This window comes from Pelodiscus sinensis, chromosome 3 (assembly GCF_052426305.1).
Source record: "Pelodiscus sinensis isolate ZL-2025 chromosome 3, ASM5242630v1, whole genome shotgun sequence".
Taxonomy (NCBI): Eukaryota; Metazoa; Chordata; order Testudines; family Trionychidae; genus Pelodiscus; species Pelodiscus sinensis.
In genome coordinates, this window is record NC_143054.1 from 162,686,677 (window position 1) to 162,703,033 (window position 16,357).

The 16,357-nt window shown below is 43.3% G+C and overlaps 1 protein-coding gene across 2 annotated transcripts in view; it reads left to right on the forward strand.

The window, feature by feature from the left end:
* The window catches only part of LOC102462403 (ALK receptor tyrosine kinase), a 122,142-nt gene that overhangs the window by 93,496 nt on the left and 12,289 nt on the right, over positions 1-16,357 (forward strand). For both annotated transcript variants that reach the window (XM_075925355.2, XM_089777488.1), the window contains 3 exons: positions 3,691-3,781; positions 9,041-9,105; positions 12,196-12,325. In XM_075925355.2, the coding sequence (XP_075781470.2) occupies positions 3,691-3,781; positions 9,041-9,105; positions 12,196-12,325 (286 nt within the window). The remainder of the gene's footprint in view (positions 1-3,690; positions 3,782-9,040; positions 9,106-12,195; positions 12,326-16,357) is intronic.

The following is a 16,357-nucleotide window of genomic DNA, read 5'->3' on the forward strand; positions in this document are numbered from 1 at the left end:
TGACCTGGGACGGGATGTATGTGCAGAGGATTTGGGTGGTGACCTAGGGCAGGAAGGAGTGGTGACCTGGGGCAGGGAGTTGGGAAGCGGGAGGGGCTGGGGTTCCGGAGGCAGGCTCTGCCTAGGCTCTGCTTAGGCAGCTCCCGGCCAGCAGCCCATCAGGGTCCCCAAGGCAGGCTCCCTCCTGCAGCAGGCCCCCTCTGTGTGCTGCTCTGGGCCGTGCATCTCTGGGGGGCAAGAGACGTTGAACACTTCCCCACCACTAGGCCAATCATCACAACTGGGACCAAGGCCTGGGGGTGGGGAAACGTGCAAACTCTCTCCCCCCACCAGGGTCACGCAATGCCTAGAGGGAACCCCCAGTTGTTTTGAACAGCTGGCGGCTCCCTTTACGCACTCCATGCTCTTGGCAAGAGGTGAAGGAGGAGACTTTGCATGCTCCTCCACCTCCAGGCCAATCAGAGCCTGGTGGCAGACGAGCGCATGAAGTCTCTTGCCCTCTTCCCTTTTGCCAGGGACATGTCTCACTATTTAAAACACCCCTGGTGGAGGGGAGCACCAGCCATTTTGAACAGTCTTGGGGTCTTGGCCTGTAGGCCCAGCAGCTTGGCGGGCCAGATTTGGCCCATGGGCCATATCTTGCACACCCTTGATCTAGTCTGACCTCTGTTATAGCAAAAGGCATAGAACTTCCCCAAAATAATTCTCAGTGTGGCTCTTTTAGAAAAACATCTAGTGTGAATTTAAAAATTGCCTGCAATGAAGATGACTCTTGGTACTTTATTCTCATGGTTAATTACTCTTAATGATAAAGGCTTACGCCTTATTTCCCCTGTGAATTTGTCTAGCTTCAGCATCCAGCCACTGAATCATGTTATACCTTTCTCTGCTAGACTGAAGAACCCATTATAAATAACCATTGGCCATGTAGATACTTATAGACTCTCATCCAGTAACCCTTTAACTTTCTCTTTAAGCTAAACAGATTGAGCTCTTTGAGACTGTCTCTAAAAGGCAAGTTTTCTAATACTTTAATTAGTTTCATGGCTCTTCTCTGAACCTTCTCCAATTTATCATCCTCCTCCTTCAATTGTGGGCACTAGAACTGGGCACACTATTCCAGCAGCCGTTGCAGCAGTGACCCATACAGAGATAAAATAAGATCTATACACCTACTTGAGATTCCTGTGTTTATGCGTCCCAAAATTGCATTAGCTCTTTTGGCCACAGTGTTCTCTTGGGAGCTTATGTTCAGCTGATTATCCACTGTGACCCCCAAATCTTTTCAAAAGTCACTGCTTCTCTGAATAGAATTTCCCATCCTGTAAGTATGGCCTACATTCTTTGTTCCTAGATGCGCACATTTATGAACTCTGTAGCCACGTTAAAATGCATCATAGCCATGTTGAAATGCGTATTGTTTTCTTGTGCTTTTCCAGCTGATCCAAATTGCTCTGAATGAGTGACCTGCCCTCCTCATTATCTGTCCTCCCCCTCTGCAAACTTTATTAGCGATGATGTGATGTTTTCTTTTAGGTTCTTGATAGAAATGTGAAATAGTATAGGGCCAAGAACCAATCCCTGTGTGCCAGATTTATGCAAAATCTAAGTAAGTTACAGCTTTGCCCCTCAGTTTATGAGAAGCCTCTAAATAAAAAAAAAATTACTAGTTTTTAGTTGCATCCTTGCCTATGAACCAGTGTATAGGCAAATATAAAACTTTATTATTTCTGTTTTCATTGTGCTTTCTGTAAGAATAATACACATTGTTTGGTAATGTAGGCCTCTTAAATTTGACATATTTTAGGGCCTCAGCACATCTTAATCTGGCCCTGTATTCCCCCTAGAAACACACCTACCCAATGACAATGTCCTATTTTGGTTACAGTTTGAGACTTGTCAGCCAGTATTTTATCTCTTTAATGTATTCTATGTTCATTTTACATCATTCTAGTTTTTAATCAAAATGTTGTTCAATACCAAGTCAAGCACTTCACAGAAATCTATTATGTCAGAATTATTACCTTTATCGACAAAACTTGTAATCTCGGAGGGGAAAGATACCAAATTAGTTGGATAGGATCTGTTTTCCATAAACTAGTGTTGATTTGCATTTATTACACTACAATCCTTTAATTTTTCAATTATTTATTAATCAAATCCCACATCAACTGCTCCATTATCTTGCCTAAGATTGATGTCAGGCTGACAGGCCTATAATTAACCGGACAATCCTCTTTGCCCTTTTTACAAATTTCCCTAACATTAGCTTTCTTCCAGTCTTTTGAAACTTCCCCAGTGCTCCAAAACTTTGTGACAATCAACATTAATGGTTCAGCAAGGTCCTCAGCCAATCCTTTTAAAACGGCAGGGTGCAAATTATCCAGAGCTGCCGACTCTAAAATATCCAACTTTAGTAGCTTCTTTTCAATGACCTTTTCTGACAGTAGTGGAATGAAAAGTGTGCTATCGTCACCATATGAGACTATATCATATTTTTTCCTCCAAATATAGAACAGAAATAGTTATTGAACACTGCTACTTTTTCTGCATTATTATTGATAACTCTGCCATTGCTATATAGTAATGGACCAATACCATTGTCAGGATTCTTTTTATTTCTAAGACATTTTAAAATATCCTTATTGTCCTTAACTCTGCTAGCCATAGATTTTTCCTTGTGTCCCTTGATTTCTCTTTTCAGTTTTCTATAGTTCCTAACTTCTGGTATATAGTCATTACTATCAACTTCCCCCTTCCATTTGTAATTATATATATGAATATTTACGTAAGCTGTTGTTACTTTGTAAACCCGGTCAGTTTTTTTAAAACAGCAGAGCTTTCTTTCTCAGTTGTGCAATTTTGATTGTTCAGGTATCTAAGGTGTTTTTAATGATTATTTGCTGATTAAAAATGATTTTTCTGATTAAATTATTCTTCCCAGCTGACTTGGTTCATCATTCTTTTCAGCTTTTTGAAATTGCTATGAGTGAGAGTGTGTGTGTGTATGTGTGTGTGTATGTTACTCGTCTGTACTTTTTTTGGCTTGTACATTATAAATGTGATCAGGTCGTCATCATTTGTACCTGAACTACCATTAATATTAGTTTTTTGGTCAGTTCTTCTTTATCTGTTAAAACAAGGTCTAATAAAGAAATCCTGCATATTCCTCCAACATATGTCACTCACACTGAAGTCCCCCATCATCCTGCAGCTTTTTTTCCCCTACACTTTGTAGATAGGTGTATAAGGAGCCAGTCGTCATGTTCCCTTGTGTCATTGAGAGGTATGTAGCAGCAATTTACCAGTACCCCGTGTACTTTATCTTTTAGGACATTGATCCCTAAGCATTCAAGATCATTTTCTTCTGAGTTATCAGTGACTCAGAAATGGGGTATGCCATTTTGACATATACATTAAGGCTCCACAAGCTTTTACTTTTGAGGACTACCTCCCCTAGCAGCTAAATACATTTTAGGATAAAGATGGAAAAAATCAATATTGGAAACCAAGCCATGCTCCCACAAATGGCTGTGCAGAGTGGTACCAGCAGCATGACCAGGATTGATGTTTCAGTTCTGCATGTTTTACTAGCATAAAAACTATACCCATGTTCTATTTCCTGTGATCAGAATATTATAGTGTGCATGTTCTGCATTAAAACCTCATTATCTTTTATGGTTTATCCAGAGGTTTGGGCCATGGAGCTTTTGGCGAAGTATATGAAGGTCAGGTGGTGGGGATCCTCAGTGACCCCAATTCCTTGCAGGTGGCTGTGAAGGTAAGTAACAATATGTGAATAATCACACAAGTAACACTTTGTGCACCTTTCATCCAGAGTTCTGAAAGCATTGTAGCAACAGTGATGAATTCAGCCTCTCAACACCTCTGGAAGGTGTGTGTGTGTGTGTGTGTGTGTGTGTGTGTGTGTACGTACGTACGTATGTACTGTCCCTCTTTTGCTGATGTGGACATTGAGGCACAGAACAGGTGCGATGATTTCCCCGGAGTCACTTGGGCAGAGTACAAATATCTAGCTTTTACGTAACATTTTTCATCCAGAGATCTCAAAGCTCTTTCCAAGGGCAGTAGGTATCACACCCCATTGTGTATGATCATGCACAGCTGAGATTAGAACCCAGTTTTAGTCTCCCTTGTCCAGTGCCCTCTCATTGCCATTGGCCATGTTGCATTGTTCACAATCTCCTGCCCTAACCACTAGCCCTTCCTCCCCACCCTGGTCTCTTCTGGTGCTGCAGGCATCATGTCCAGCAGCACAATGTTTTGAATCCAGCTGACTCAACCGTGCCCAGATGAGAGTGCATTACAGAGATCTTTATTTCAAATCTGTCAGCCTGCTTGCATCTATTACCATCTGGCCATGTTTTGTGTGATGTCTGACATTCCTGTAAGTGAAGCAAACACTTAGCTGGTAATGATGGGCTGTAGCAACAGGGGTGCTAGAGCCCGGTGCACTGTGTCAGTAATCATTCAGCTGTTACAATTTATAAAAAGCCATTAATGAATTGTGGTAACCTGCATCCTCTTGGCTTGAGAAGGCTGCTTATTGCTTGGAAATCAGCTTATTGTTTCAGTTGTGCAGTATAATCCTCTGCAATGTGTAACTGATGTACAGCAGTGCGGATCTGTGGAGGTGGCGCATTCTGTTATAGTTCAGCTCAAAGGAAGGATCACTTGCACAATGATAGGCATGTATATCCTTTCTTTCTTCCCTTATTTTCTTGGAGGCTCATTTAAACTTTTTGAGGAACCCTGAGGAGCCCAACTACATCCCCCCCTCCCTCTACCTTCTGATCTATCCTGATCAAGTGCCTGTTTCAGAGCCATCAGCTTCTCATCATGAAAAGGCTGAGAACCTCCAGTTCAGTCCCAGTCAATACCATTGTTCTCACACCTGGGGGGGTCATTGCTGGACGGTAGCATTCCTGTCCATTGGGTTGATATACCAGTTGGTGTGTGAGCATGTTAGACCATATAAAAGAACCTCTTATAAACTCTTCCACTGATCAGTGATGATGTATTTGCCGAATGAGTGTCCCTGTGTGACATTCTGTAACACCGTTGTGGATTGTGTTGAGTACACAAAATGCCAACGTGCAGAATGGTTTGACCATAATGATCCTAAAATAGCAAATGTCAAGCAGCAAGCACATGCCATACTCATAGCTGACTGCTCTCTGAGTTGAAAAAGACCAGATGAGACCACTTGTAGCACAATCCAATGCACACTCTTTCAAATTCAAAATATATGTTTGACCGTAAAGCAAATGAAGTACCCTTGAAGATAAACATGGTTCCAAAGGTTTTTGAAAAGCAGTCAAAGCTGTGTCTGATTCTGCCCAATCTGTCTTGTTGCTGATGGTAGATCTCCCGTCACAGATTGCAGAGCCATCTACCCAACAATGGTGTGAACATTTTAGTGAACTACTTAACCATTTATCTGCTCTTTCTTACGAATCACTGGGTAATGGCCACAAATTGCCCCCAAATTAACAGTCCACCCATACAGACCAAGGCTTTGAAGGCTCTTCAAATAATGAAAAGTAACAAATCTCCTGATCCCAGTGTCCTTCCAACTGAAGTTTTCAAACACTGACAGGCTTTTAAAAATTTTGTTACATGCCTGGTTTCATATCGCAGTAACTGAAAGAGGCTAAAATCGTCATTGTATATTAGCATGAAGATTCAGAGCAACTGAGGTAATGACTATGGTCTCTCTTTGCTGCCCATGGCCAGCAAGATTCTTGCATGGACCCTGCTGAACTAATTCCTGATCCAGTCATTGACAGTGTTATGTCTAAGACACAGTGTAGCTTTTTGTGCTTTAGAGGAGCACTGTTTGATGTTATTTTCCCCATTCGGTAATTACAGAAAAAATGACACAAACAACATCAACCTTTGTACATCCTGATTCTTGCTCTGACTAGGGCATTCAACATGGTCAGCTGTCCTGCCCTCTGGATATTGCTCACTAAATTCAGATGTCCAGACAAAGTTATTAACTTCATTCAGCAATTCCATGAAGGCACAGCTGAAGGAGTTTGTGTTGATAGTGATGTAAGTTTCTTCTTCTTCAAGTAGTGTCCCAATGAGAGTGCTCCATTGTAGGTGTTGAGTTGTCCCACCGCCGCAGATGGGAGATTTTTCCAGCAGTGGTTGGTTGGGCTGTGCATGTGCTGTAGCTGTCTGGGGGCATTCCAATCACAAACAAGGTAAAGCCAGGATTTGCCCTCACTCCTAGCCTTTTTGGTCAAAGGAAGTCCCGATGTCAGTTTTCCTGTCTACATGTGCAAATCAAGATTATTGCTGTATTGGAAAAACTGTGTCTTGATGGGGCACACACTGAAGTGACACTACAAGGTCTTACAAACCACTTGGCTGTGATGGCTGATGACTTGGGCCTCATTGTCAGCGAACCCAAAACAAGGTTACATACAAGCCAGCTCCCCAAAAACCTTACCAAGACACATCTATAATTTTGGAAGGTGCCATGCACCAAGCCATTAAACAGTTTGTTTATCATGGCAGCATGTTGGACATTGAATTGACAACTGACCACAACGTGTATGCACAAATTAAGAAAGCCAATGCTGCATAAGATTACCTCCATCACCAAATCTGGAAACAACATGGAATCTGACTACAGACAAAATTGAAGTCTAATGCTTTTGTCCGAAAAATGTTGCTTTGTGGATGCAAAACATGGACCTGTTATCAATGGTGTACAAAAATCTTGACAGTTTCTGTTTGATACTGATGATGGTTGCTGGGCATCAGGTGGCAGGACTGGATTTCCAACATGAAATTCCTGAAAAAATCTGTTGGTTTGTATTGAGCTCATTTGATCTGCATCCATTTGAGATGGACTGGCCATGTAATTTGTATCCTGAGACTCATTTATTGTACCAAAGTTTTATATTACCAGTTAAGCATGGACAGCAGATGAAACTCTCCAAAGAGCCCCCTCAAACAAAATCTGCCCCAAAACAAAGATTTCTGACTCCACTTGTGAGCAGCTGGTAATTGATCACATTGCTTGGTGCCACAGTCGCAAGGTGGGTGTCCAGGATTTTGAGAAGAATGATGTTAAGCAGCTGAAAGCATGGTGCCAGGCAAGAAAAGAGCGTGCAGCTCCATCAGCACAAGTAGGCAAATGGTTCTGTGGTCAGTGTGGTAAATGATGTTCTTCCCATACTGGTCTGTGGCATCATACAAAGACCCATTAGAACAAACTATGATTGTTGATTGCATCTTTGAAAACAAGGCAAGTAGCATCAGATGCAGATTTCCAGCAGAACAACAGCTGACTGTGGTAGTCGGGAAAGAATCTGCCTAGACCCTCTATTACACTCAACATGATAGACACTCCAGCATTGTCTAATTTTCTGTTTGCATTATTCATAGAATCACAGAATACTAGGACTGAAAGGGACCTCGAGAGGTCATTGAGTCCAGTCCCCTGCCCTCATGGCAGGACCTAGTACTGTCTAGACCAGTGGTTCTCAAACTTTTCGACATCACGCCCCCTTTTTGATTTTTGAGTAACCCTCACGCGTCCAGCCGTCCCTCCCCCCCAATAGTAGCAAAACTTGTGGAGGAAAAAAAAAGGAACTGACTGGGGCCAAAAAAAAACTTAGGGAGGGGAGATTAATGGGGAGGAAGGCTGGGTCACTTCACCTCACTTCACCCCCCCCCCCCCCAGTTTGTTAACCCATGGTTTAGACCATCCCTGATAGACATTTATCTAACCTAGGGTATGTCTACACTAGCTCGTTAGTTCGAGCTAGGTAGGCAAATGAGGGCAACTGGAGTTACTCCACGAGAAGTAACAGTTAATTCGAACTAAGGAGTTAGTTCGAATTAACGTTTAACTGCTGTGTCTAGGCAGTTAGTTCGGACTAAGGGGGATTTAAAAATGGTGGCGCCAGAGAACATGCAAATGAAGCCCGGGATATTTAAATCCCGGGCTTCATTTGCAACTCCGGTTGCCCTCATTTGCCTACCTAGTTCGAACTAACGAGCTAGTGTAGACATACCCCTACTCTTAAATATCTCCAGAGATGGGGATTCTACAACCTCCCTAGGCAATTTATTTCAGTGTTTAACCACCCTGACAGTTAGGAACCTTTTCCTAATGTCCAACCTAAACCTCCCTTGCTGCCATTTAAGCCCATTGCTTCTTGTTCTATCCTCAGAGGCCAGGAAAAACAAGTTTTCTCCCTCCTCCTTGTGACACTGTTTTAGATACTTGAAAGCTTCTATCATGTCTCCTCTCAATCTTCTCTTTTCCAAACTAAACAAGCCCAATTCTTTCAGTCTTCCTTCATAGGTTATGTTCTTTAGAACTTTAACCATTCTTGTTGCTCTTCTCTGGACCTGCTCCAATTTCTCCACATCTTTCTTGAAATGTGGTGCCCAAAACTGGACACAATACTCCATCTAAGGCCTAATCAGTGCAGAGTAGAGCAGAAGAATGACTTCTGGTGTCTTACTCACAACACACCTGTTAATGCATCTTAGAATCATGTTTGCTTTTTTTGCAACAGTGTTACACTGTTGACTCATATTTAGCTTCTGGTCCATTATAACTCCTAGATCCCTTTCTGCCGTACTCCTTCCTGGACAGTCGCTTTCCATTCTGTATGTGTGAAACTGATTGTTCCTTCCTAAGTGGAGTACTTTGCATTTGTCCTTATTACAGTTCATCCTGTTTACCTCAGATCATTTCTCCAATTTGTCTAGAAATTTTGTGTGATATTGAGTGTGTCCTCTTCGTCTGAAGTATTTGGCTACTAGCTACTGCCAGAAGGAGGGTATTAAGCTTGATTGACCAGTGTTCTGATTTGATGGCAAATCCTCTGTGCTTGCCAACAAGACTTGGCATCTTAGTCTGAAAATGGCATGTTAGTTACCTTGGTGGAGAGATTCTTGCAGAAAGAAGGGGATCACTGCAGACTCTTCTGGGATTCTATAGACACAACTAAAACCTCTCTCCCCTTTCTTGTCCGGTCTTTTCCAGACATTGCCAGAAATGTGTTCAGAGCAAGATGAGCTGGATTTCCTGATGGAAGCTCTTATTATCAGGTATGTTAATAAAAGGTAACCAAAGGCTTCTGTAGAATATGCATGGCAAAGCACCTGTCCTATAAGCTAAAAAGAGCTCGGTTGTGAAATATGTTAATACATTCATACTGCACTTTCCACCCAAAAATATCAAAGTGCTTGACGATGGCTGGTGGGCACTATTCTCTTTTTTAAAAAATCAGATGGTGAAACTTAGGCGCAGAAAAAATGATGCCAGTATTCTTAAAAAGGTCCACTGAGTTTAGATGCTTTAAATTCTGGATCCCCAACCTGCAACACCAAGACCTAGGTTTTCAAACATAATTACCTCTCCCGTTGACGTGAAGCTCAGCACACAAGATGGTCATAAGAAAATAAGAACAGCCGTACTAGGTCAGACCAAAGGTCCATCTAGCCCAGTATCCTGTCTACCAACAGTGGCCAGCACCAGGTACCCCAGAGAGGGTGGACCGAAGACAATGATCAAGCGATTTGTCTCCTGCCATCCCTCTCCAGCCTCTGATAAACAGAGGCCAAGGACACCATTTTATCCCCTGGCTAATAGCCTTTTATGGACCTAACCTCAATGAAATTATCTAGCTTCTCTTTAAACTCTATTATAGTCTTAGCCTTCACAGCCTCCTCTGGCAAGGAGTTCCACGGGTTGACTACACGCTGTGTGAAGAAGAACTTTCTTTTATTAGTTTTAAACCTGCTACCCATTAATTTCATTTGGTGTCCTCTAGTTCTTCTATTATGGGAACTAATAAATAACTTTTCTTTATCAGCCCTCTCCACACCACTCATGATTTTATAGACCTCTATCATATCCCCCCTCAGTCTCCTCTTTTCTAAACTGAAAAGTCCCAGTCGCTTTAACCTCTCCTCATATGGGACCCGTTCCAAACCCCTAATCATTTTAGTTGCCCTTTTCTGAACCCTTTCCAAGACCAAAATATCTTTTTTGAGGTGAGGAGACCACATCTGTACACAGTATTCAAGATGTGGGCGTATCATAGTTTTATACAGGGGCAGTAAGATATTCTGGGTCTTATTTTCTATCCCTTTCCTAATAATTCCTAGCATCCTATTTTCCTTTTTGACCGCTGCTGCACTCTGCGTGGAAGTTTTCAGAGAACTGTCCACGATAACTCCAAGATCTCTTTCCTGATTTCTCGTAGCCAAATTAGCCCCCATCATACTGTACGTATAGTTGGGGTTATTTTTCTCAATGTGCATTACTTTACACTTATCCACAGTAAATTTCATTTGCCATTTTGTTGCCCAATCACTCAGTTTGGTGAGATCTTGGAGTCCCTCACAGTCTGCTTCTGTCTTGACTATCCTAAACAGTTTGGTATCATCTGCAAACTTTACCACCTCACTGCTTACCCCTTTCTCCAGATCATTTATGAATAAGTTGAAAAGGATTGGTCCCAGGACTTACCCTTGGGGTACACCACTAGTTACCCCTCTCCAATCTGAAAATTTACCATTTATTCCTACCCTTTGTTTCCTGTCTTTTAACCAGTTCTCGATCCAAGAAAGGACCTTCCCTCTTATCCCATGGCCATGTAATTTACACAAGAGCCTTTGGTGAGGGACCTTGTCAAAGGCTTTCTGAAAATCCAACTGGATCCCTCTTGTCTGCATGTTTGTTAACCCCTTCAAAGAACTCTAACAGATTAGTAAGACAGGATTTCCCTTTACAGAAACCATGTTGACTTTTGTCCAACAAATTATGTTCTTCTACATGCTTCACAATTTTATTCTTTACTATTGTTTCGACTAATTTGCCCGGTACTGAAGTTAGACTTACCGGTCTGTAATTGCCAGGATCGCCTCTACAGCCCTTTTTAAATATTGGTGTCACGTTGGCTACCTTCCAGTCATTAGGTACGGAAGCCGATTTAAAGGATAGGTTACAAACCACAGATAATAGCTCCGCAATTTCCCATTTAAGTTCTTTTAGAACCCTTGGATGAATGCCATCCGGTCCCGGAGATTTGTTAACATTAAGTTTTTCTGTTTGTTCCAAAACCTCCTCTAATGACACTTCAATCCGGGACAGTTCCTCAGATTCATCACCCACAAAGGACAGTGCTGATTCAGGAATCTCCCCAACGTCCTCAGCCGTGAAGACTGAAGCAAAGAAATAATTTAGTTTCTCCGCAATGGCTTTATCGTCCTTGATTGCTCCTTTTATAGCTCGTTCATCTAGGGGACCGACAGGTTTTTTAGCAGGCTTCCTGCTTCTAATGTACTTAAAAAACATTTTGTTATTTCTTTTTGAGTTTTTGGCTAGCTGTTCCTCAAAATCTTTTTTTGCTTTTCTTATTACATGTTTATACTTGATTTGACAGTGTTTATGTTCCTTTCTATTTATCTCACTAGGATTGGACTTCCACTTCTTAAAAGATACCTTTTTGTCCCTCACTGCTTCTTTTACATGGTGGTTAAGCCACGGTGGCTCTTAAGCCACGGTGGTCCAGCCCTGTTTGTCTCACACTGGGCACACAAAGTTAGTGGGCAGTTTTGCCAATGTTGGCATCAAGTAATTGGCCCTCCCAAGACCACACGGAGTCAACGGCAGAGTCATAGATCTCAGGCAGCCAATTTTGCATTCCACTACCAGACACAAATACCCCCTGCTTAACGTGTTTCTGTACTGCTGCTGGAGCAACCCTATTCCCAGTCCCAGGCATAGCAAAGTCAGAGGGGAGCTGGAAGATGTGGGTGAGCTGGGTGCCTGCCCAAAGCACAGTGAATTGTGTTGTGGATGTCTTCTGCTTCCCAAAGCCCACAAGCTGGGTCAGCCCCAGAATATAGGGAGTGCAAAGGGTACAGAAAATCATTCTTCTCATCCCCTCCATTCCCCTTCCAAGCATAGAGGCAGACTAACAGAGCATTGGGGCCAGTATCTTGAAAGCAGTAGTGTTGCTAATTAGGTCTACCTGGTAGCATCACCATATCTACCTTTGACTGACTCAGCTCCCCTTCAGAGTTGTTTCCTCTGGAAAAAAAATCTTTTCTGTGGTAGGGCAAGTTGACTCTCCATATCAAGCTTTTGGTTCAAACCTGCCCTTCAGTTTAGTCTTACTCTCTCTGCAGCAAGTTCAACCATCAGAACATTGTGCGCTGTATCGGAGTCAGCTTGCAGGCACTTCCACGCTTCATCCTGCTGGAACTTATGGCTGGAGGGGACCTGAAATCCTTCCTGAGGGAGACACGTCCTCGACCGGTAAGGGACGATGGGGGGAATTATCTTTTTCCACGAGCTTTGCAGCTTGTGCCTTGTTATCCCTGCTAGTTCTTTCTTGTTTAACCACACTGGTGTTCTACTTGGCTCCTCTCCTAAGAGTTTTCCAAGTATTACAAATATCTAAAATAAAGCAAACTCACACCACTAACCTATTAATAAATGGGAATAACCTCTAGTGATTTTACCCTAATAACGTGCTGCCTCCACATAATTAGAATCTGTTTATTTTCTGAGAGACTAGATGCTTTGAAGTAGGGACGTTAGATATCGATTAATTAAATAATCGTGTAACTGCACAAAATCTTAGCGGTTACACAATTATTCGATAGTCCCCAGGGGCACAGGCAGCAGCCAGTGTGCCCCCAGCCCCACTCCTGAGGAACTCCTGGACTGTAAGATGGATAGAAAGCTGGCTAGACTGTCGGGCCCAATGGGTAGTGATCAATGGCTCGATATCAGGTTGGCAGTCAGTTTCTAGTGGAGTGCCCCAAGGATTGTTTCTAGGGCTGCTTTTGTTCAACATCTTTATTAATGACCTGGATGAGGGGATGGATTGCACCTTCAGCAAGTTTGCGGATGACACTAAGCTAGGGGGAGACGTAGATACGCTGGAGGGCAGGGATAAGGTCCAGAGTGACCTAGACAGATTAAAGGACTGGGCCAAAAGAAATCTGATGAGGTTCAACAAGGACAAGTGCAGAGTCCTGACCTTGGAACAGAAGAATCCCAAGCATTGTTACAGGCTGGGGACTGACTGACTAAGTAGTAGTTCTGCAGAAAAGGACCTGGGGGTTACTGTGGATGGGAAGCTGGATATGAGTCAACAGTGTGCCCTTGTAGCCAACAAGGCTAATGGCATATTAGGTTGCATTAGGAGGAGCATTGCCAGCAGATCTAGAGAAGTGAATATTCCCCTTTATTTGGCTCTGGTGAGGCCACATCTGGAGTATTGCATCCAGTGCTGCCCCCCCTCCTCACTATAGAAGAGATGTGGACGCATTGGAGAGGGTCCAGCGGAGGGCAACCAAAATGATTAGGGGGCTGGAGCACGTGGATTTGGGTTTGTTTAGTCTGCAGAAGAGAAGAATGAGGGGGGATTTGATAGCAGCCTTCAAATTCCTGAAGGAAGGTTCCAAAGAGGATGGAGAAAAGCTGTTCACAGTAGTGATGGATGGCAGAACAAGGAGCAACAGTCTCAAGTTACATTGGGGAGGTCTAGGTTGGATATTAGGAAAAACTATTTCACTAGGAGGGTAGTGAAGCACTGGAATGGGTTACCTAAGGAGGTGGTGGAATCTCCATCCCTAGAGGTTTTTAAGTCTCAGCTTGACAAAGCCCTGGCTGGGTTGATTTAGTTGGGATTGGTCCTGCTTTGGGGAGGAGGCTGGACTTGATGACCTCCTGAGGTCTCTTCCAGCTCTATGATTCTATGATCCTAACCCCTTGCCACCCCATGCTACGGCCTCTATTAGAGGCAGCAGTGTGGGTTGGCAGCAGCCTCTGTCTGCAGGGGGCCCGGGCTCCCCATGGACAGGGGCTAAACCGGCATCACCCTGCCTCAGCCCTCCACCCCTGCACTGCTACCTCTGACGTGTTGCCATAGAAAGGAGCGCTGATAGTGCAGCAGGTGGTGTCTCCTGTCTGAGTCGATACAGAACCAGCCCTTACGCCAGGACAAGCTGTGCTGCTGGAGGTGCTGGCTGTCAGATGACAACAAGGAATGATGTGTGGCCGAGCTCATCATTACGCCACAATGTGGTGCTTGTTTCAGCTCATTAAATGAAAGAGAGGCCAATACAGCAGTGACCTGGGCCCTGGTGGAGAAGCACCAAGGACATGCATTTTGAGCTGCAGGCATTTTAACCTTTTTATTGCCGTAAAATGAGCCATATCTTCTGATGATAAAAGGTCTTTTATCTTCTTAGAATGAAATCACGGCCATTGCCTGATCTGAGGGTATTGTGTTTTCTTTGCCCTTTTGCTGTTTATACATACCGCCCCATGTGTCAGTGCTTTCATTTCCCCAGGCCAGCAGCTGCTCTGCTCAGCCTCTCTGACAGCTAGCAGTGAATAGAGTCAAGAGAGATGCAGAGACAAATGAGGGAATGTGTAAAGGTTCAGTCTGCCTGTGCTGTATGCCACAAGTGTTCTTTCCCTTAACCCTCTCCTTGCTTTCCAATCTCTTCCTTGAACTTCCCAGTCTTCATTAGGTGATCCAGGAATCAAAACATCAGATGTTACGTAAGGGACTATTGTTTTGATAAGGTAGCCCTGCTGAGCAGCTTCCATATCGCTCATTTTTGGACCTGAATTAGATACCCTCCCCAACCCCTGCATCTCATCCCCCACCAAGCTCTGAGAGAGAAGAGGTTCAAACACTAAACCCAGCTTCACCCTTGGGACCCACGTATCAATGTCACCATCTGTCTGAGTATTGCTAGGAAAGAGTTCCAGTGCGACTCCTTCTTTAGCTCCTAGAGTAGCTTTCAGGTGACTGGAGTCACCCTCTGGGTCTGAGAATGCTGTCTCCATTGTTCACCCAGCACCTGCTAATTTGGGAAGTACAAAACCAGGGTTGCACTCACTGGTGAGATACCAGAGATGGGTGGTGTGCAGTTATCATAATATCAAGATCAAAGGTGAGCCCATGCCAGAAAGTTCAGTCCAAACTCCCCCAAATATCAGGGATTTATTGACACAGGGCTTTTGTTCTGTGCTACTTCTAATGAAGATCAGCGTATTTAGGGACTATACTTCCCTCCTCAGCAGTGAGACAAGTGCTATAGATTTTGGAGGCACTTAGCTGCTTAAATTCCAGGAACCGAAGCCTTCACATACCAAGAACATTGCAGAATTTTTTCTGTGGAGCTCATAGCCCTATCTGTTTGATCTTTTCTTGCCTGGAAAAGCTATCAGAGGATGGCTTTGGAAGATAAGCAGTAATTTTTCCACCTTTGTATCCTACAGCCTGTTGTGCAGGGTGGTGATTATACTGAACAATAGTCAAAATTTGTTTTGCGGTCACCTTCACTTTTAGAGAGCTTGGGCCTAAGGGAGAAGAATAGGGGGAAGCAAAGATCTCATTTTAGTGCTTCCAATGCACCCCTTGCTCTAAAAGCTAATTGTACTGCAGTTTCCAGCTGACTTGTTCCTTTCCTCTGGAGAGCAAAATCTGTAAAGCAGATTCTCTGTGTGTCAAGGTACTCCCTGCAGAAAATGGGTCTGAAAATGCTGTCTTTCAAATTACTCAGATAAATTGTCATTGCCTGATAAGTCTCATCTGCTTTACAATTTCAATTTAGCCAAAATAAAAAATATAACAAATTTGATCAAGAAAGGAAAAGTGTCACAGTCAACTTGTGGCTTCATCCCTCCACCTCCCTTGCGTGTTAGCCCAATTCAGCCAAGGATCGGTCTCTGCATCCCAAAACACTGGACTTAATCACTGTGTATTCATGGAATTGCCTGCTGGATTCTGAACCATGATTACAGGAGAAAGGCCATTAGATGGGTTGAAAGGTTTGAAGGAGTCCCTGCTCAGACCCCTAAAAGCTGGTAAGACATCAGCAACCTTTCGCTGATCATGTTAGCCATATGTTCAATGTGGGTGAATCACTCCGGCTATGTCTACACAGCAGCGTTATTTCAGAATAACTAACATTAGACCGCATCTCCCCTACAAGCAGTTATTTTGACATAATGTCAAAATAATGTTGAACTGCAGGAGTTCTTACTCCATCTCCTGTAACACTCATTTTATGAAGAGTAAGGGTACGTCCGCACAGCAGCATTATTTCGGAATAACTGATGTTATTTCAAAATAAAAGAATGCATGTCTGCACAGCAAACCATTATTTCAAAATAATGTTGAAATGGAGGACTTCTTCGACTCCTGTAGCCCTCATTTTATGAGGTATAAGGGAAGTTGAAGGAAGAGCGTCCTTCCTGCTGTGTAGACAGCACCAAAATCCTAATTAACCTATTTCAACTTCAGCTACGCAATTGACTTAG